This window comes from Typopeltis vanoorti, chromosome 15 (genome assembly GCF_054136105.1).
Source record: "Typopeltis vanoorti isolate ZY-2024b chromosome 15, IOZ_Tvanoo_1.0, whole genome shotgun sequence".
Taxonomy (NCBI): domain Eukaryota; kingdom Metazoa; phylum Arthropoda; class Arachnida; order Uropygi; family Thelyphonidae; genus Typopeltis; species Typopeltis vanoorti.
Window position 1 is genome coordinate 6996975 of NC_143563.1, and position 23809 is coordinate 7020783.

The following is a 23809-nucleotide window of genomic DNA, read 5'->3' on the forward strand; positions in this document are numbered from 1 at the left end:
TATGTGAAACATTACATTAGAGTGGATGATAATACTAATTAATGAGTTCTTTGTAGTTTAATGGACAGTGAGATATGGTAGGAGAAATGAGCAATTCAATTGTCAACTTCTTCCCTTTTTCTTCTTCTGTCCTTGACTTCATTATTATTTTTTTAAATTTTAATTTTGATAAATGCAACATACATTGACTAACACACTGGCATTTTTCTTGAAGGTGGAGGGGTCACTGTATGTTTGTGGATAGAGAGAGAGAATTATTGACAAGCAAAAGGGGGGGGAAATGTTTGTGCAAAATTACAAAAACAGTGAAACAAACATATGGCTTCACCAAAGGCATATCATTGATAAACGATTTCTGTGAGCATCCTTATGACTTGGGGAGTAGAGACGCACATTGGCACACGATGAATACAACTTGATGAGAGTATGGTTTTATTCCCTTCTCCCCAACCTGCTATATACAGACTGAAATTCTCTGACCAGTTTTTGTTTTATGGTGTGGTTATCTCTAAATCTTGTTATCTCTATAAAAGATTCACCCATCTTTGCAGAAGAGTCCATATAACTGTCCTATAATAGAAATCAAAGCAAAGACCTCACACAGAGCTTTCAGAAATCTGTTTAATTTAAATATGCATAAAAATGTACATTAGTTTCATTTAAAAAAAGAAGTTGTAAAAATTAAATGATAACAGATTTTATAAAAAAATTGTATTTAGAGTACATATATAGTTAATACATTATCTGCATGAACTGAATATAAAAAAATGTAAAAAAAATATTATTACTTGACACCTTCAGGGAGTGTGGGAGGGCACATCATCTTCCCTACTTGATCTTCCATCTACAGTACAACACTAAAATGAATAACTAAATGAACTGATGAATGTGTGTATGTATGTAATATATATATATACACACACACACATCCTTATATATATATATATATATATATATATATACACACACACACACACATATAAGGATGTGTGTATATATATATATATATATGACGATCTGTAATATTAACTCGGAATTGGGATAGGTTCATATTTATATATACTGACTTAGAACTTAGAACTAGAAATAACAATTAAATTTATTCAAAAAGCAACATGTTTCATCGGATTGTCTGACTTCTCCAGGTGGGGGAATGTAGAAAGCAACTAAAAAACACTATAAGAAACATCTTATCACTATAAAATTCAGTTAGCTTTGAACTGTAGCTACAGTCCATGTTGAAGTTCTATTGTTGGGCATCTGCATGCGTCTGATTTCACGAGTGTGCCAATATCGGATAGCAGAGCTGAAAGAGTCTGGTAGATTATAACTAAGGTTATTATTTATATGATGAGGGTCCATAACAATTTCCTTAGACTCGACTATGCGGCACTCCATCTTGTCACGGCATATATGAAGGTTTGAAGTTGTCCAGTTTATCTCATGTTGACGGCCTTCATCATTTGTGTTTACTGAAAACAGTACATGGCTTACAGGGCACTTGCTCTAGTTCTTTTGTAGGCAATGTCTCTCTGGTGTTCTTCCAGACGTAGGAGGATGGATTTTTCAGTTTTGCCATAGTATTGTTTCCCGCAGTCACACGTGATTTTGTATACTCCTGGGAATTGTAGATGGTTGTGAGCTTGTTTGTATTTGCTTAAAATCGATCTTAGTTTAGGAAGAGTAGAGAAGCAGGTTTTTATGTTGAACTTTCGTAAAATTCTTCTTAGTTTCGTGGAGAGCGAGCTGATGTATGGTAAGGAGATATAACCTTTGGGGTTGTCTTGTATTTCTGAGTTGTTTTGATGGCTGCGGTATAGATGCTTATTAATAGTTTTCGAGGAGTAGCCATTACTTGTGAAGGTTCTTTGTAGATGTTGTAGTTCATTTTTTATCTCTTCATCATCTGACATTATAGATCTGGCACGATGTGCTAGAGTTGAGATGATACCCACTTTCTGTGCAGGATAGTGATGTGAGGATGCATGTAGGTATCTATCCATGTGTGTAGAAATATATATATATATATATATATATATTATTGAAATTAGGATTTACTTGGGATGTATACATTTATATATATATATATATTTGTATTTATATATATATTTATTTATTTATTTATAAGTTATATAACTTATATTTATAAGTTACATTTTCTTGTTTCTTTTTATAACTGTGTAAGAATCATTATAACCAATAAAACTATTTGCCCACAGGTTTTTCAGGATTATCATTATGTGCTACAAAAAAAGAAAAAAAATTAGAAATACCACGATTTAAAAATAATCTGGTGGAATCTCTATACAGTAACAAATGATATATTAAATAATTTTAAAAGCAATAAATTACCTGGAGAAGATGGTTTATTAACATGTAGCTATTCAAATACGATGAAACTCTTAAATCAAGACTTAAGTGATTTTCTGCATAGAATGGGGCAACCAGAATCTTAACCAAAGGCCACAGTTATTCCAGTTTATAAAAAAAAAATCTGTAAAGACTGTGAAATAAGCCTACTCATGGATAGTTACAAAATATATGCAAAAATTTTAAACAAACTAGTCATTATGGTGATGAGATAGATGAGGAATAAATGGATTCTGCAAGGTCAGATCCAATGCAAATGATTACTTTTCTTTCAGATTACTATTTTGAAAAGCACAAAGAATTCAATAAAGTGATACACGTAGCATTGCCTATAAATACTATAATCAGTTTATGGAATTCTCTGACTGTGTGAACAGAAATCAACTTGCAGAAATGCCTACTGATGAGAAACCACAAACCATATAATAGTAACAATTTACAATCTTTATAGATTATAATCTTATAGCAGTCAAATTGGGAACCAATAAATCTTAATGTCTGACAAGTCTGTTCTTGATCACTACTAATATATATATATATATATAAATATCAGTGCCGTTGTCAGACATTGGAGACTGACAGTTCATGGAAATATTATGAAGTAATGATACACCATTATATGCAGATGATCGATTATTATTATTTTTGCATGAGCACCTCCATGTAGTCTGAAGACTCATCACGGGGAAACCTCAACTATCTCCACAATATCTATCATGCCTCTCTTTGAACTCATTAACAGACAAAGCACTCGCAACTGACTCTGGCAACCCATTCCAAACATTCACAACTTTCCAAGCAAAAACTAGTCCCTCACACCCATACTCACCACACTCTTACTCAACTGCCAGGGATGACCCCTCTTGTTCTGCCCCCTCTAGCCAAGTGCTGAAAAATAAAGTGTCGTATCCATATTACCAGTTTCATATCCATCTTCATTTGTTGCAGTTTGCATAATAGAGTTCTCTTGTGGTATCCCTTCTAATGTCTTTCCAAAATCCAGTAGAATCCAACTTTTGGCTATTGCTCATCAGTGTTTTATTTATTTTTTAAAAATTTTTATATATATTCAGTTTTGTCTTATTGTTTTTTATTAGTTATCTGTCTTTTAAAGGCTGGCTTTTTATTTCATTGTCTCATATTTGTATTTTTTTAAAATAATATTTTTCATGTGTTCCTAGATTTCATATCATCATCACAAACCATGGGCTCACTGCCCGTTGATGTCTGATGCCTGCTTCACTTTCTTCCATCTTTCTTTGTCCAGTGCACAGTGTCGCAGTTTTTGTACACCCATTCCATGCCAGTCTTTTATATCGTCTATCCATTCACTGTATGGTCTACCTCTTCTCTTTAAACCATCCAAAATACCAAACATAAATATCTTTATCTTCCAGTCCTCACTCATTCTACAGATGTGGCCAAATAATTGCAGCTTCCATTTTATAATCTTCTGCATTAGATTCTGTTTTGGTTATATCTTCTGATAGAGCTCTTCATTGGTGATTTTCTGTACCCATCCTATTCTTAGAATCTTCCTGTAACAAGTTCTTTCAAATGCCAAAATTATTTTTCTCGATTCCTTATTTATTACCCACGTTTCAGATCCATACAGTACACCGCTGAAGATGCATGTTTCCAATATGCTTAGTTTTGTTTACAGGCTGATCACTTTACTTTTCCAGTTGTTATCCATGGCCTTCAGATTTGTTCTTCCCTTTGCAATCCTGATCTTTATTTCTTTTTTACAGTCCAAGTCATATGTCAGTTTACTTCCCAAATATGTGAGTTGTTCTACATTTTCTATATCAGTTCCATCCACTGTATCTTTTGTTTCATGTTCTTCTCACCAAATACCATTGTCTTTGTTTTTTCAAAGTTCATAACAAGTCCAAATCTCTTCCCTTCCTCATTTAACAGTTTCAGTGTTTTTTGTAGTTCTCTTTCGTCGTCTTCAATGATAACAATGTCATCTGCAAATCTCAGATTGTTAATTCTCAAATTCTCATTCCATGTACAGATATTCTTTTGGCATCTTCCTTCAGTTTGTTCATTGCTCTTTCTAAATGTGCAATGAAAATGCTTGGTGATATTGGGTCTCCCTGTCTAGTACCTCTGCTTGTTTTAAACCATTTCCCCAAATTATCACCTATTCGATTGCAACTGCATTCTGATAAACATCTTTTAACATAGCTATTAGTTTTTTATCAATTCCATAGGATTCGAGAACTGCTAATGTCACTTTCTGGTCAATACTGTCAAATGCTTTCCGAAAATCAACAAAGCAAGTATATAAAAAAAAATATATATATGTATATAAAAGTATATATAAAGCAAGTTATTTAAAAAAGTATATATGTTTTTTTTTTCTCCTAGCTTTCTCTGCTATTAACCTCATTGTCAAAATCTGTTGAATTGTAGTTCTATCCTTCCTAAATCCTGCTTGCCCTTCTGCAATTTATGCTTCTAATTGTGTTCTCAATTTTTCTGCCAATATGATCATCATCACTTTACCAAGGTGACTTATCAAGGCAATCGTATTATAATTTTTACATTCTAGCTTATTTCCTTTCTCATATAATGTTACTAATATTGATTTCACCCACTCCTCTGGCATTTTCCCTTCTTTCCATACCATATTACATAGTTGGTGCATTTCTGTAACCATGCTTTCACCACCATATTTAATCATTTCTCCAGTAATGTTATCATTACCAGGACTCTTGTTGTGTTTTAGCTGTCCTATTGCTTTTTCTACCTCTCCTCTTAAGATGTCCATACCATGCTCATTACCTGGTGGTGATATCTGCTTTAATTCTTCAGTCAGTTTCCCAACGCTATCTGAATCTAGTTTTTCTTCATATAACTCACTACAGTATTTTGTCCACCACTGTACAATTTTTTCTTTATTCATCAATTCTTTGCCTTTTTCATCTTTAATTGTGGTCTGTTTTGGTTGCCACTTTCTATTAATGGTTCTGATCATTTTGTATACCTCCCTTGTTTTATGCTCTCCATAATACTGTTCTATATTGTTGCATTGGGCTTCTAACAATTTCATCTTATCCATTCTGGCTGCTTTTTTCACCTCATTACGCTTTCTTCTATTTGTTCTGATGTATCCCTTCTTATCTTCAACATTCTTTTCTTTTGTACTAACTTCAGTGTTTTTTGTGTAATCCATTTCTTCTTCTTGATCTTCTCTTCTTCTGGTACTGTTTCTTCAACTGCATCTTCTATCACCTTCATTACTCTTTTCACTCTTAAATTCGAGTTTTTTTCTTTCTCCACACTTTTAAGTTTCTCTTCTAACACTGTTCTATACCTTCTTCCTATTTCTGCTTCACTTATTCGTGCTGTATCTCTTCTATTCTGATGTTGGGGTTTATATTTCTTTTTTAATTTCAACTTGATGTTTGCAATTACTAAACTATGGTCCGAGTCTATATCTGCTCCTTGAAAAGTTCGACATTGCTGAACTGATGTTATCCATCTTCTTTTAATCATAATCATATCAATCACGTTTTTGGTTTTCCCATCATTTGATCGCCACATCCATTTTCTACACTCCTTTTGTTGGAATCTTGTGTTACAGATCATCATCTTGTCCAGCAAATTCTAGCAATTTTTCACCTGATTCATTTCTTTCTCTGAAACCATATTTTCCCATGACTCTTTCCCAACCATCATTATCTATTCCAACGTTGGCATTCCAATCTCCTTCAATATTTAGCACATCTTGCTTTGGTATTGTTTCTATTGTCTCTGTCAGATATATCTGGACTATTGATATGTTGAATGGTTTTGCCTGAAATATTGCTACTATGATTCGTTCATTGACTGGTTTGTAGCCTAACAGTGCCTTTCGAACTCTTTTGCTAAAAAGGAAGCCAACTCCTGCTTCTTGCATGGTGTCATATCCTGACCATATTACTTCGCATCCATTGATCTCTCCAGATGATCCATCTCATCTCTGTCAATCCTAGTATATCCCACCAATATCTCTTCATAGATTTCATATGCTGCATATTAAAATCTAGAAACACGTGAATCTCATGACCATCAGAGTGAAACATTTGGAAGTGTGATTCGTTGCTCCATAGAACCCTTTTCCAACATGATAATTTCTTTCATATTATTCCATTCTTTCTCTGTGTCTTCATTTTCTTTTTTTTTTTTTATTCTTTATTTTTTATTTTCTTTATTAATCCTCTGTTGATATTCATTCTTATACTTAAATTGTTTAGTGGTCTTACTTTGTAATTATATTTGTTTCTCTAGTTTAGTTTTTTGTAATCAGTTTGGGTGGAAGCCTTAATTTTGCTTGCATTAAATAATTATCTGTATCTATTTCTAGTCCTCTCCTAACTTTAACATCTAGGAAGAAGCTTGCTGCTATTTCATTTACTATAGTCTATTTTAAGAAGTGGACCTTAATATATAAATACTTTGATTATTTTTGATAATTTTTATATATACATATTAATATTTTCATAAATCTTTCAGACCTTTAAGAAAATTCCTGAAAACCCAAGGTACAGGCATGTAAAGCCAGTGATAGATACAGGTGAGTTAGTTTACAATTTACGGATGAAAGTCTGTTTAACCCAGTTCATTTTCCTTCTAAAGCATTACTATCTGTACAAATGTATCCTACGGTAAAAATACTTCATCTTTTATAAACTAAGGTTAGCAACCTAAATATATCAGTATATAATCATCATTACCTGCAAAATGATAAAAAAAAAGAATGCGTTATGGATATATATCATCTATTTCGTGTTTCTTCAACTCTTGGACCTTTTGAGGGAATTTGATTAAATTTACATGAGAGATGGTCATTAAAATTCATACATCGAAAAAGGAGTTTGGACTATATGAATATAATCAGAACTATTCCTAAGGGCTGCACTACATCTTATATAATACATTGTGTAATGTATTTGCACGCTCTGTATCAGTTTAAGTTATCCTTGGGGGGGGGGATAATTCAAACTCCAATTTTTATTGTGGTATCCGAGTATAATTACGTATTTTTTAAAAACTGATATATGTATTCCTGAAGTATATATTTATTTATGAAATAGATATTATTGTCTGCATCACTCTGCACGGTGAAATAAACTTCAACGAATATTGCTATAAAGTTACACATATTTCAAGTAACATGAATATTGTAAATCAGAAGTAATTTTTATGACAATTCTCCCCACAAAAGGTTGTTAGAAACTTCTATGTGGACATTTAGTATTCTTGGAGATTAAGGATGAGATAATGCAATTACCCTGTTCTAGAAACTAAATACCGTCTTTTTTTTTTGTCTCTTCCCCCTCCACCCAAGTCATTCAAGTTTCCAATCAACTTAATTTGAAAGGCCAAATGTTGATTTCACACTGGAAAAGACATTCACAAATGTCCAAAACATCCAAGAACGTGGAGTGGAAAGTGGAGAAGCATCAAAGTTTGATGACAGAACAGGCAGAAGTAAACAGCGAGAACTCACCAGAAAGGGTTGCTTCTAATCAGCTGTTTTGCAAAATTTCCCCATCATTCAATCAATTCTCAAATTGGCTGTCACAGTTTGGTATGGGTATAGGGCTCTGTTAGGATCCAAGGCCTTCTATTAGGCGGTGCGGCTAAGCAAGGAATACTGAATGTCTTCTCGAGCTTAATAACAGGATTAGCGGTAATTACGGTCACATGAAAAGGCTCATGCCTATTGAAATCAAAAGATTTTAAATTCAGTCTATTTGGTCAATGGAATTTTATTAAAAATTTACTTAGATAATCTAGATTTGAGATTCATGATTCATTTTAATCAGTATAGGTTAATTACATAGGCCTCTTTTTAAGTTATGGTAAGCACATCACTATGATGTTCAAGGAAGGTAAGGTAATTCATGAGTAGAGAAAAATATGCTTTTTTTATGTACTAAAAAAGAAAAGGGGAAAAAAAGACATACTACTGGCAATATTTTAGGACAAAAATGTGAAGTTGCATATCTTTAAATAAACAATAAGCCCTTATCAGAAGAAAAAAGGAACTATATCAATGAAACTAATTAATTTTTTCTTTTTATGTATATTTTATTGCACTGAGCAAGTTTTAATTTTGCAATGAAGCAAAAAGTAATCTGAGAAAGTATACTGAGTTCAGTGCAATGGTATCAGTTGCTGAATGGTAAGAATATTGACAGCTCATGGAAGCATTTTAAAAAAATACTTAAACAATTCAATATCAGAATGGGTCCTGAGAGTTCAAAGAATAAATAGGGTAGGAGTCAAATCTTATCAAGCAAGAGAATTGTAAGAAAAGAATGATGTGGAAGGAATACCATATGCATAAAGATGATGTCCATTATGAAAATTAAGCAGCAGGCCAAAAGAGTCACAACCGTTGTACAGAAAGCTAAGCCTGAGTATGAAAAGAAACTAGCTCTGGAAGCTAAAGATAACTCCAAAGAATTCTATCGATATGCTGCAAGTAAAAGAAAGAATGAACACGAAAGAATAAACCTACTGAATGCAGATAATATGAGGGTGACAGATGCAGAAGAGATTGTTCAATGATGAGTGCCCATTTTGATGAGGCTGTCAACCTTGTGTATTCAACATTGAGTTCACTGCCCTCTTCACTAGATGAAGAAACTCCGGTGTATGAGTAGAAGGTGTTAGAGCTGTTGCACAAACTGAATAGGAATTCAACAATTGGGACTGATGGGATATCAGCACGGGTGCTAAAAGAGTGTTAAGATGAACTGGCTATTCCTTCAACCAGATATACAGGCTATATAATTTGAGTTTCAAGATTCCACAGGGGTGGAAAGAACTTATGGTAATTCCATTGCACAAGGGTGGTGCAAAGACTGATGTATCCAACTATTAACCAATGAATATCTCAGGAGTTTTGGTGAAGATTTTGGAGAAGTTGTTTAAGGCTTGCATTCAGAAATGGGCTGACAGAGAATCTTTACTTTACAATGAACAGCATGGGTTTACTAATGAAAGATCATGTTTTAATAACTTGCTCACAATTATGTTACTATTGATCTAGACAAGGGGAATGGATATACCATGCTACCTTTAGAATTTGCTAAGGCTTTTGACCGAATACAACATGGCAGACTGTTGCATAAATTGGAGAATATGTGTTTGTATTATAAAATATTAGTGTGGATAAGAGGATGACTGACCGACAGATATCAAAAAGTGGTATATGGAGGATGCAAGTCTGCAGGATTTAAGGTAATCAGTGATGTACCACAAAGATCAGTCCTTGCTCCACTGTTATTCAGTCTGTACAGTAATGACATTGGGGAAAGATTTGACAGGCAACATACAGCTATTTGCTGGTGATGCAAAGATAGGTAGGGTAATCAGGAATGTGGCTGATGTGCAGTATTTGCAAAATGATTTGAATAGGCTGGATTTGTGAGAACTGGAAAATGGATGTCATTTCAGTGTTAATAAATGTCAAGTCATGCACTCTGGCGTAATTAGGTATCCAATGTATCCAATTATATTGATAGGATTATACTAGAAGAAAGTGATCAGACTAGGGATCTTGGAGTGTTAGAAGTTAAAGTTCAGAGGCCATGTAACAAAGATTGAAAATACCATTCAAAAGATAATTGCAATTTATCTTATGTGAAGATAAGGATGTCATTTTGCCTCTTTACAAAGCCTTGATAAGATCTTACTTGGACTATTGTGCATAGGTCTGGTCTCCTGGTTTCTTTCGTGATTCTATTACAGTGGAGACAATGCAAAAAAAAGTGTTAAAAATGGTATCAGGATTGCGGAATACTGATTATAAAGGCAGATTGAGAATTTGTAGGCTGCAGAAATTAGCAAGCAGGAGAAAGAGGGGGGTGATATGATTGCGTTTTACAAATTTCTGAAAGGGTCATACAGAGTTTTAATTGATATAATTTTTTTATTTTATTTTATGGAGGGTGGGAAAAGGACAACAGAGCATTCTTGGAAGCTGAGACTGAATGTCACTAAGAAGGGGGTGAGATCTAGATTTTTCTCTCATAGAGTGGTGCGTGATTGGAATGGATTGACATTGGATGTTGTAATGTGTAAGCAGTATGAATGAATTAAGAGCAGGTGTGATAGCTGGTGTGTGTGTGGTATGTGGCTTCCCTTGATGAGTCCCTGACTTCCTGGAGGTCTCTCTTAATAATAACAATAATAAGAATTGGTATATGAGCTTAAAATCACCTTCACTTTTTCAGACATCAAAATTATTTATTGATATACTAATTGCATTTCACACGAACCTGTAGCATGCATACAATAATGTCTCTAATTTTAAATTTATATAAATTTACTTATGGTTTAAAAAGTGTCTTGAAATATGCTTTAAGCTGGCATCAGTAACCTCTTTAAGATCCAGCAAAAATCAGTAAGCATGCTGGAGTTCTACTTGCTTGAGTATGTGTTCTGTTGTTCCATACAAGAAACTTCCTGATGGAATGGCAAACAACCCAAGTTAGGATGGGAAAATATCTAAATCTTTAAATTAAAATGACTTAGTTTCATACAGCCTTATTGTGTGCTTTTTCAGATTGAGACAAAACATAAAGAGGTAATTTACAAAGAGGAAATTCTGAATCTATTATTTTTTTAATTCATTCAACACACAGCAGATGTCGAACATTAGAACAAGATATCATGCATGATTCATTGTTACAAGTTGTAGCATACCTTGTCTCATAGTCTATTTAATTAATATGTAGATATATTATGTATACTGTCCAGAGCAGATTTAAGATTAGGCATTTGTTTTTATTACACTGAGTCAGACATTGTATCATCTCGCTTACTTCCTTAAATTTATGTACACAATTATGGAATTCTGTGAATGACATTTTAATCAGTTGGCAATTGACTTGATGGTTTTCATTGGTGGTGTGAAAAGCTAGTCCAAATTAATATGCTTGCTTTTTCTCCACATCTTTGAAATGTTCTTTTTGATAGGTTTCTCCAAATCGTCCCATCTGTCCAGTGTAATGCAAATGCTCCAATTACAATAGATATTGTATACTCCTGGTCTCTTCATAGGCTGATGAGGTTGTTTTGGTTATCTTGACATCATGGAGACTCTGTGGAGGTTGAAAGACAACTTTAAAGTTATGTTGTAGTAGGATTTTTGCTATTTTATCTGCAACATATCTCTCATGTACGGTTAGAAAACTGTGCTTTTGTAATTCAGGTTGTCATCTTGGAACATGAAGTGGTGTATTCAGGATGTTAACAGTTTTGATGTTGCAACTCCTTTCTTTCTCTCTCTCTCTCTCTCTCTCTTTAAAGAATATCTATTATAAAAAATATTTCTTTGTTTCTTTTATTGCCATCATTTGATATTGTAATGGTTCTCTTTAAGGGGTTTTGATGATGCCTTGTTTTTGTGCTGAGTGGTGATGGTAGGAACTGGCATGTAGATGCAAACTGTTATTGAATTTTTTTCTTATATACTTCAGAATTAAGATTACTATGATCTTCAGCTAAGATGAGAACATCCAGGAAGGAAATGGATCTATCTTTTCTACTTCTAACGTAAACTGGATTTTGTGATTTAAACTGTTAAGAGAGTCATTGAAGTTATGGAGAGTTTCTTCTTAGCCTGGCCAAATTAAGAATAACATCGTCTACATATCCTACCCATAATCCTGGTTTGGTATGGAATCTCTCAATATCTGTTTGTTCAAATCTTTCCATGTATATGTTAGCTAGGTGTGGAGAAATTGCTGTGTCCATGTAAACTCATTTAACCTTTTAAGAGATTAAGTCATTACACTCTTGTAACAAAAATAAAAATCTTTAATTTACAAAAAAACACAAATATATACAACATCAAATCAACTACCTAACTATGTAAGCACTGTATTCTTCAAAATCGCAAAGTTGTGCACATACAAGAAAAATATTTAAATATGCACAACTTCCTTCATAAACCAACACTTATTATCTTATATGGACAACACTTCTAGAATTTCGTTTCTTGCTTCCTATCGAAATTTTTATTCCTTTTAGAATTCACACAGGAGAAAGACTAACACAATTAAGAGACTAAGACTGTTCTCTACATGATAGCAAGAGTCAAATTCCTCTTGCATCTCAAAATCACAGAACACCGAAAAAAAAAACGTATTCTGTCATCATTCAAAATATTTTTGTAACTTCACTTTCTGTATGAAAGTAGCAGCAAGCTCCATTGTATATACTACTAGAACTTTATCAACCATATCATCACTTTAGAATGAATGAAACTTATATATGAAAGTCTTAATATTCCACTTAAAACCTTATCAACACTTTTGTCACTTCAGAATAACTCTGCTTTCTTCATGAAAGCATCTGAAGGAATAACTATAACCATATCGACGTTAGAAATCACTTGTCAAGGTGAAAATCATAAATTAAAATTATTTAATTACATCACACCCTCACACCTGACGAAATCATCATCCTGAACAAAGGACTTAACTTCGCAATATCCCCTAAATACGTACCAAAAAAAGACATCATCATTGAACTCCAAGCGAAACTTGAAAATGACCCAAACAGAGACACAATATTCCAAAAAATAAACAACATTATAAATAGCAAAATAATAGTAAAACCCAACATTACCCCTAACTTACAAAGAGCCCTATTATCTTTAAGGAAGAACCCAGATATCATGATTACAAAAGCTGACAAAGGAGACACTGTAGTCATCATCAACAAAACCGATTACCACAACAAAATTATGGCCGTCTTAAACGACCAACACACCTACCCAAAAATCCACAATGATCCTATCCCCGACCTCATAAAACAAATCAACAGCACCCTACACACCTTAAAAAGTCAAACCAAAATAGATAAAACCACAATGAGACACACAACCCCCCACACTACACGCACCCCCCTACATCAAAACCCACAAGGACGGTTATCCGATATGACCCATAGTCTCCTACAAGAGACTATGGGTCATATCGCACCACAGCTCCTTTATCTAAATTTGTTGCCAAACTCATCAAACCACTACTAACAACGTCTATCTGTATGATCAAAAATACAGACGACCTATTACTGAAAATAAATAACACTACTCCATCCGAAGATGACATCCTCACCTCACTAGATACAACTTCATTATACACAAACGTGGATGTCCCCAGGATATTAGACATCGTGCACACACTACTCACAGAGGACCCACATGCACATAAACTAACACCAATTGACATCATTAGCTTGATCAAACTTACAATATCTGCAAACTTCTTTAAGTTCAACAACTCATATGTTCAAATTTTCTGTCTCCCAATGGTCCAAAACATCAGTGGTCATCTAGCAGAATTATTCCTGGTACACATTGAATCACTTCTACTCCACACTTCTCTTCCCCCCGGCATCACCTTTTATGGCAGATACACAGACGATATTCTATGCATTGGCAAACCCTCTCCGCCTTACAAACATCCCTCAACGATTATAGTAACAGACTACAATTCACCTTAGAAACAGAACAAAACAAATTCATCAATTTCTTAAACCTGACATTAATCAGAAGCAATAACAAGATAGCTGCAAAGATATTCCACAAACCCACACATATCAGAAACTACCTCCATTTCAATTCATACCACCCACATTCTGTTAAAAAATCAGTCATCCTATCACAATTTATCAATGCTTACAAATTCTCAACCAACAGTAATTATCTTAACACAGAATTAAAGTATTTAACACAGGTTTTCAAAAATCGCAACTATCCTACACATCTAATAAATTACGTGAACAATATGGCAAAATCCCATCATAATGATAATACAACCAAAATAGACTTCCCTACATGCTTGGTCATCAAATTACCATACATCTAAAACACATACAAAGCCTACAAATATATTTTCAAAAACACGGACTATAAGCTAGTATTCACCACGAACCAAAAATTAGCAACTCTCCTAAAACCTAAAAAACTCTCACACACAAAGAAATATTTGAACTCCACAACGTTGTCTACAAATTTCCTTGTCAAGAGGACTGTGATGTCACCTACACTGGCTCTACAATTAGGTCCTTATGGACTAGATTACAAGAGCACTTCAGGGATTGCAATATTCCCATTCCGGAATATCTGAACACAAAAAAACATCACAACATCAAAAAGAAAAATAAAACACAGAGTACAGGGAAGACAGAGATTGCAGCTCACACCCTTGAGCTGAAACATACCCCCCAAATTGACAAACAAGACAACGAAACAATGCTAAGAATATCCGAAACTATCGCCATAAAATGTGATGAAAATTCTATCAACGTCCACTGCCCCTACCTAATTTCCAAATGTTGGACGATCCAGAACCTACAAATTAGGCTACGCCTGCCATGTAGCGACAACTAATGCCCTTATTTGGCAGTTGCAACTTTGCTCTGACATAGCCCTACACTCATTTCCGACAAAGTTCCGAGGACGGTCACACGACCAAAATGGCCACACTCCGTTAACCCTGTCCCAGATAAGTTTACCCCCCTGCACAAAAATGCGCCCTAATTCAAGATAATATATGTATACATTTATATATATATTAATAATATTAACCCGGGTTATCCAAACTTATTTTCTCGTGTCTAAGCCCCCCCCCCCCCCGTAAACAACCTTTAGTGAGATCACATGGAAGTGGAAGACATAGTAGAATCAAGAAAGGTATGTACCAAATTTTTCCACCTCTTTTATTCTACCTTAATTGCCTTCTATACTCACCAATAATGCCCTAAATATATATACCCATCTTGAGTATTGATAGCCAATGTATTTAAATAAGGGACACTCCTCAACAAAAACAGGCTATAATAGCCGTAATTATAATAATAGTATTTAAGAGGAGTAAAAGGCCGCGCGGTCAGCCTAGTGGCTTTGCGCTTCGCAACCATATGCCTGGGAAAGGAGTGTCCTAGGCTCGATTCCCGTCGGTGAAGTGAGGAGCTGAAGGATCTTCCTCAGCCATAGCCAAGTTAGCCAGTCTTGGGAGTGGACAGCAGGGTTTTTTCCCCAGTTTATTCAGGGGTTTTTCATCCCGCAAAGCAGGCAAACTGGCCTTGAGAACTTAACACTACAGGCCATAGGATATACCAGGGCATAGGGCTGACCACCTTATCCTGTAAATGGATTGAGGTCCGATGATCAATGGACCCTTGACACCGCAAGGTAAAAGAGGGTATAAAGAAGATGATGATGATGAAGAGGAGTAAAATGGGAATTTTCCTAGAGACTATACTTACTTTATTTAATTAGAATTTTGTTATGAAACAAGCCAGAATTTATAACAGTTTATTGTACAATCTTCTCTGCACTGAGGTAAGTTCATTTAATCATTTTCACAAAGTGAATTACATTTCATTTTGTCTTGGGTTCAAAACCATTAAGTGCGAAGTTCTGCTTCAGGTAGCATAATTCTTCATTTCTTTTAATTGGTGTGCTTGATATATTGTATGCCCTGTCTCATAAAGTTTTAATTATGCCTATCTTCCTGTTGTGGTAGGTTCTCTGTATACAGAGAAGGATAACCTTTTTTCCCTCTTCGTTTATGTATATTTAGGTTCTGTGGACAGAGCTGTATCATTAGAACAAATGGCTCTGGCTGCGTGTATGAGCGTTTTTAAAATGTCGTACCATTGGACTGGATGATGATGATATGATTAGTTGTGTAGATATCTTCCTATGTGTGTGTTGGCTTTCTGTAAATGGAAAAAGATAGTGATCCATCTGAAAGGCAGGTGACTAATGTGTCAAGGAAAGGAAAACAATTATTAGATTCTATTTTGGAATGTTGGCTGTTTAGGTAGGTGACAAACGCATCTGAAGTCTTGTCCATAGGGCCCAAATGACAAAGATATCATCAACATAGCGTAACTACACTAGGGTCTTGTATGGAGCTGTGGTAAGTACTTTGTTTCCAGAGTGTTCCATGCACTATTTTACTTATTGTTGAATCTTTTTAAAGCCATTGTTTCAATTTTTCTATTGATATTGTCATTCTAAAATCTTTGGTTGTTTGCTTTAGGTTTAAAATAGCTGTCTGAAGTTTGTCTTCAGATTAATTAATTATTACCTGATCATATGCAGAAAGAAGGCCATTTAAGTATATATTAGACATTGTCAAGCAGAGGGCATCCTTGTCTTATTCTTTAGTTTATTTCTCTCCGAGATGATAGTTGAAGAGTTCAGTCTTATTTGATTTCATTATCCTTATATAATGTAATAGCTGCAAAGTTTAATGGCTCATAATTTGTCTTTCTTGCATTATGCTAAATAAAATGTTTCTTTTTTTTTCCCCTCTCTAATGCTTTTTTAAAAAATCTGTAAATCAAATATGTGTTTTTAGACTGTACTCTTTATTAATTTTCGAATGCAAGCAGGATCATTCTTTTCCAAATCCATTCTGTGCTGTTCACTGGTGTACCTGACAAAAATATGTATATTTAAAGCCAAACGGCTATTTTTCTGGCATCCTTAATAATAATGTTGTTCAACTGCCAGTAAGCAAAACTCGAAGATCGAGAACTACGAATCTATGAATTTCATATATACTGAAAAACTATCAGCGAATCCAAGTAAATGACCACTTGGTAGTACAACACCAAGGCAACTCGAAGCAAAGGTGGAGCAAGCTCCCTCACTATCCTTGATATTTTCTCATAATGTAAAAACACAGCCCCTAGGGGTTGTAATACTGCAATTACATTATGAGGAGAGGTCATTACCCAGACCGGTTTCAACCTTTTTTGAGGTCTCATCGGTGAGTAGGTAGACTTGGAAGATTACGAGGTTTAAGTGAAAAGAACTTACATACCTTTACTATATGATTGCCATAAAGGTGTGTTTATATATTATAACATAAATTGAAAGCCAAACTGCTATTTTTCTGGCATCCTTAATAATAATTGAGGGGATACAAATCTCTTGTTGTTCAACTGCCAGTAAGAAAAACTCTTAAGATCGAGAACTACAAATCTATCAGTTTCATATATATATATATATATATATATATCCCTTGTATCCCCTTAATAATAATTAAGGGGATACAAGGGATAATAATTAAGGGGATTTGTATCCCCTTAATTATTATTAAGGATGCCAGAAAAATAGTCATTTGGCTTTCAATTATCTTATAATATACAAACACACCTTTATGGCATTCATATAGTAAAGGTATACAAGTTCTTTTCACTTAAACCTTGTTATCTTCCAGGTCTACCTGATGAGACCTCAAAAAAGGTTGAAACCGGTCTGGGTAATGACCTCTCCTCATAATGTAATTACAGTATTATATCCCCTAGGGGCTGTGTTTTTACATTATGAGAAAATATCAAGGATAGTGAGGGAGCTTGCTCCACCTTTGCTTCGAGTTGCCTTGGTGTTGTACTACCAAGTGGTCATTTACACTTGGATTCGCCAATAGTTTTTCAGTATATATGAAACTCATAGATTCGTAGTTCTTGATCTTAGAGTTTTGCTTACTGGCAGTTGAACAACAGGGGATTTGTATTCCCTTAATTATTAAAAATATGTATATTTATTAGTAGTTACATTGCAAAATATACTGCCATGGACCACACACACACACACAAAGTGTGTGTATGTATATATATATATATAACTAAACATATACACATAAACTACAGTAATAAAAATCTTTAATAAGTAAATATTTCATCCTAAGTATCTTAGGACATCAGTACCGTTATTTCAAACAATACTAGGAATAACATACAGTTAGAGCGCATGCTTACAATGGAATCCCACTATGCATGCAATAGCATGTTATAGAATTAAATTAAAATATATCTGATAAAAAATGGATATACCGTATTTGCCGGCATATAAGACACACCGACCCATAAGACGCACCCCCCTTTTTTGTACACATTTTTTAGGATAAAAAGATTTTTTAGATCTCTTCCTGATTCCTCCAAGTTCTTATCATTTTCTCAGTTGGGGTGGCCCGAAATGCCTCTTTGCAGCCCTGTTTCCATGTTCTTTAGCATACGCAATCACACGTAGCTTGTTTGTATGCAGTATTGTAGCAATGCACGTTTTTCAGCCATAATTTGCCAAGAAATTTAGAGAAAATTTAACGGCAGAAATTTATCACCGTTCACAACAACCGTGACAACAATTGGAAAGTTTAAACGAATAGGAACACAGCTGTGATCGTCGATGACAGCGCATGCACATCCACTGAACTCTATGTAAACTGGAATGCTCTCATACACCGCAAGGAAGCAAGAAAGAAATCGTGTAACTCGGAACAGAGAAAATTTCCAGAAATGAAAGTAATAAAAAACTGAGTATCAGCATATAAGACACACCCTGTTTTTCAGACCTATTTTCAAAGAAAAAAAGTACGTCTTATACTCCGGCAAATATGGTGATTAGAAATAAATTACATTAAAATAAAATAACATACATAAATTTATTTTATGCAATTGAGGATGACAATTTTCCAGACTTTAGGGATAGTAAGAATGTCATTGTTTAAGTTGGATCTGTGACGTAAGACTTCAGCACTTTCTTTACATAAACACTCATGTTTAAATAAGAATCTATGTAGAAGTTTGGTGTTTTCCATTTTTGATCCTATGGTTCAGGTTTTCAACTCCTTGTTTTGCGGTTTGATGAGATGGATATAGTCTTGATGTTCAGAGATGCATTTTTTATTATTATTATTACATGACATCTCCAGGGAGTCCAAGGACTCATCGAGGGAGGGCTCCTACTCTACAGCTCTCTGTCACCAACACTATCTACTGCCAACCACCACCACTAGTCGTGTGGACAGACTTATGTGTTCGTCGAACATGTTGTTTATTATTTTAACGGTATAATAGAACACAGAAACTAAGTAAATAATTGATTTATTAACTTGATGCTGATATTTCGCTGGTATTATAACCAGCATCTTCAGAGCACAAAAACACTGTTTGTCACAATACGCGAGACTAAAACAACATGGTGTACATTAACAAAATTGTAGCAGCAACACAAAGACTAGAGTCCTGATTTTGGCGCCCTCTATCTGAAAAAAAAAAAAAAAAAAAAAAAACGCTATCATATATTGCTAGAGTCCTAGAAAAGTGCTAGTTTTTCCTTAATATGACTGTCTCCCAGATCTTCGGCAAGTTAATACAGCCATATTTGTTGAGATTTGGAGTGTGTTTTAGGGCTTCTGTCGCCTCTAAGAACAATCTCTCTGATTTATATGGGTTTCTGTGTAGTACTTTTGTGTTTTTCCAGTTGATCCTGTGTGCAGGGGTATCCAGAGCATGGTCTGCTAGGCCCGACTTCCCATAATGATATTTCCGGACGTATTGTTTATGTTCGCTGATGCGGATATTCACAGTTCTTCCTGTTTGACCGTAGTAGGCTTGATTGCAAGAGCAGGGTACTTGGTAGACTCCTGGATGTGATAAAGGAGGAATGCTGTCCTTGGGTGAGCGGATGAGGGTGGCTAATTTGCTACATGGTCTGAATGTAGTGCGTAGTTTATGTTTAATGAGAATTCTTGAGATCTTTTCGGATGTGCCTTTAATGTAAGGGATGGTGACTGTTTTGTTGTAGTTCTCTGTGGTGGATGGTGGGAGGGGTTTCTTAGGAGTGTTTAGTATTTTGTTTATTTTTTGTGGATTGTAGCCGTTGGCCAAGAAGGTGTGGCGTAAGTGAGTCAGTTCAGCAGTAAGAGCCTTGTCATTTGAACAGATTGCTCTCGCTCTATGGGTTAGCGTTTTTAATATGCCATATTGTTGAGAAGGATGATGGTGTGATTGTTTGTGTAAGTATCTGCCTGTATGTGTGGGTTTTCTGAAAACTGAAAATGATAAGGAACCATCTGGGAGACGTGTGATGAGTGTATCCAGGAAGGGCAGACAGTTGTTGGCTTCCGGTTCCATAGTAAAGTGGATTTTTGGGTGTTGGCTATTTAAATGTGCTAAGAATGTTTTCAATGTCTCAGGGCCATGTGGCCAAATGGCAAGCACATCATCAACATAGCGTAGCCAAAGTGTTGGTTTGAGAGTGGCTGTATTGATTGCTTGTTTTTCCAGGTGTTCTATGTAAAAGTTGGCTAGGGGGGGGAGAAAGGGGGGAGCCCATGGCTGTCCCATCAATTTGTTTGTATATTTTCCCTTTCCATGTGAAATATCCTGCATGTATTGTGAATTTGAATAGTTCAAATATATCAGGGGGGAAGTGTGACTTCAGTAGATTGAGGGTTTCTATTAGTGGTACATTTGTGAATAGTGAAGTGATGTCAAAGCTTACTATTAAGTCTGAGCTTTTTAGGGTGAGGTGTTGTAAGATGCTTTTTAGGTGTGCTGAATTTTTGATAAAGGAGGGAGAATTGTTAGTGAGAGTGGCTAGTAGCTTTGCTAAATGTCTAGCCAGTTTGTATGTGGGACTATTTATACTGTCCACAATTGGGCGTAGGGGTGTGCCTGGTTTGTGAATTTTTGGTGATCCATAGATCCTCGGTGTTCTAACATGGAAGGGTTTGAGTTTGTTAACTGTGTCTTTGGGCCAGGAAGTGACTTTTTTTAATAATTTTATGATAGCGTTTTTTTTTTTTTTTTTTCAGATAGAGGGCGCCAAAATCAGGACTCTAGTCTTTGTGTTGCTGCTACAATTTTGTTAATGTACACCATGTTGTTTTAGTCTCGCGTATTGTGACAAACAGTGTTTTTGTGCTCTGAAGATGCTGGTTATAATACCAGCGAAATATCAGCATCAAGTTAATAAATCAATTATTTACTTAGTTTCTGTGTTCTATTATACCGTTAAAATAATAAACAACACCACCACTAGTATTTTCACAGACAATCACTAACATCCATGCCCATGGCAGGATTCGAACCTGCAGCCTTTTGGCTGGAGTGCAGATACGCTAACCACTCGGCCAATCAGGCATCAGCATTTACTAATAAATCTTCCTGTCTGTCCATAGTAAGACATCTTACAGGAACATGGAACTTCTTAAACGCAGGTAGCATCAAAGGTGAGAGTTTGTCTTTAGGAAAAGGAGCAAATTGTAGATCTGGTTGATTGGTTTGTAGGTAGCAGCAAGTTTATATTGCTACCTACAAAACAAAAAATTTTGGTCTTTTTTTGAACATACCTTGTATATGTTTTTATAAGTTAAATCCAATCCAGAATATAATGAACTCTTATAAGGTCTTTCAACTAAGGTGAGGTAGCTGGTTTCATAACAGAGGTTTTTTTGTTATAATCCTGCAAAGTAAACAAATTGTCCTCCATATACAACACACAATTGATAGATAGACTATGCAGACAGGAATAACTCCCTGTCATAGCATTAATTAAGTTTGTATTGAGACATTTTTATGAAGATGCCATAAAAATTATATTCATTAAAAGAAACTATTTACAGATATCTTGTTTATTGGGTCAAAACTAATCATTTTTCATGTAAAAATAAAAATTGCTTTTGTTCATCTGTTCATTATTGTATTGTTGTAATAATCATCATTTTAAAAAAAATCTAAATAAGATCAATAAGAACCTGCTCAGTATAACCTTTAAAACTGATTAAATGCATTTTTAAAGGAGAAATTATCCACTTTTTTTTTTAGGTGCAAGTTCAAGAAAATACTTGGAAAAAATTAAAGAAGCACAGAAAAGTATTAGATTTATCGTATAAATATTTTCATTGTATTATATCTAGTTTAAAAAAAATGTATCTAGTTTTAAAGCTGTTATTTTTCGATATCTGAAAAGTAATTTTTTAAAAATTTTTATAGCAATCACCCCCCCCCCCTTCCCTGCCACACAATGATAAAAAAGAAAGAACTCATTGCTGTTTCTTGAACTGTTAGAGGCTACATTGTTTTTAGAGAAAACAATGTAGATCTGGTTAATTTGGTATATTGAACCTGAACTATGAATGGATGTTGACTAGCAATTGACTGTGTTTCCACAGGCATAGAGAATAGTAGAGGAATAATTGTAGCTGGTTCAGAAGAACAGCACCTGTGAAAATGCCTATAGAAAAAGTACAATGTTGAAACAGAACATCTGTGAGAAAATGATTGGAGTGTGCATGAGAAAGAGAGAGACCAATTATTTTTTAACTGGATTTTTATCTTTTTAGCAACTTTTCGGATAAGAAATAGTAGTATAAATTGTGTATATAATAGTATAAACTGCAAGAAAAGTCTGCAACTGAGATTCCCAAACTTTGTGTGAGACTTTAGAGGGCTGTGCCTCAGCATATCCAACAGTTGCCAAATGGGTAGCCAACTTTAAAACTGGACATCCTGAGACAACAGATACCCCAAGTCAGGAAGAGCTTCTACAGTGATCACTCCTGAAAACATCAATGTAGTGCATGCCTTGATGATAGATGAATACTAGCCAAAAACATTGAAAAGACTCTGGAGATAGCCAGGGAATAAGTTGGGATCATTATCCACTAACATCTGGATATGCATTAGCTCTCAGCGAAGTGGGTCCCCAAATGTTTGAATGCCAACCTAAACAGAGAATATGTGCTGTCATTATTATTATTATTATTACGGGTATCTCCGTGGAGTCAGTAGACTCATCGCGGGAGACCCAAACTAGCAAAACAATATCTGTCATATCTCTTCTTGAATTCATTTATAGACGAAGAGCTCACAACTAAGTCAGGCAATGAATTCCACTCATTCACCACCCTCCAGCAAAAAACCTTGTTCTGACACCTTTGTTAACCACACTCTTCTTTAATTTCCAGAGATGACCTCTTGTTCTTCCATCACTTTCACACAGCTGAAACATTTCCCCTGCATCAATCCTATAAAAACCTTTTAGTAATTTGAATGTTTCTATCATATCCCCTCTTCTTCGCCTATCAACCAATCTCTGCAATCCACAAGCTCTCAATCTATCAACGTAGGGAGCATTTTTTATATCACTCACCAACTTGGTCACTCTTCTCTGAACCCTCTCCACAGCCTCCTCATCTCCAAGGAATCCAGGTGACCAGACCTGAGCACAGTAATCCAAATGTGGAAGTATCAATGCTTTATAAAGGGGAATAATAACCTCTTTATCTCTGGATGTCAGTGTGTTCCTCAACAACCAAGTAATCCTATGTGCAATCTTGGACACCTTAGCAATGTGTCCTCTGAACTTCATCTCCCTATCTACCAATACCCCTAAGTCCCTAGCCTCATCAATCTCTTGGAGTACCTTTCCATCGATGTAGTACACAGCTGGTAATCTTTTAATCCCAAAATGCATGACTTTACACTTTTCCACATTGAACTGACATCCATTTTCTTTTGTCCATTTTACCAGCTTATTTAAATCCTCCTGCAAACTTTCAACATCAGCTTGATTTTTTATTGCACTACACAACTTTGCATCATCAGCAAACAA

At 34.9% G+C, this 23809-nt stretch overlaps 1 protein-coding gene across 5 annotated transcripts in view; it reads left to right on the forward strand.

The window, feature by feature from the left end:
- LOC150098334 (centrosomal protein of 41 kDa-like) overlaps positions 1 to 23809 on the forward strand; it is a 188136-nt gene that overhangs the window by 1420 nt on the left and 162907 nt on the right. For 4 of the 5 annotated variants that reach the window (XR_016549515.1, XR_016549514.1, XM_090405327.1 and 1 more), the window contains exons 2-3: positions 6877 to 6937; positions 22021 to 22068. Coding sequence is in view for 3 of the 5 variants with exons in the window: in XM_090405327.1 (XP_090261453.1) it covers positions 6877 to 6937; positions 22021 to 22068 (109 nt within the window). In the remaining 2 variants the exon portion in view is untranslated. The remainder of the gene's footprint in view (positions 1 to 6876; positions 6938 to 22020; positions 22069 to 23809) is intronic. The other variant, XM_090405326.1, reaches the window with a different exon arrangement.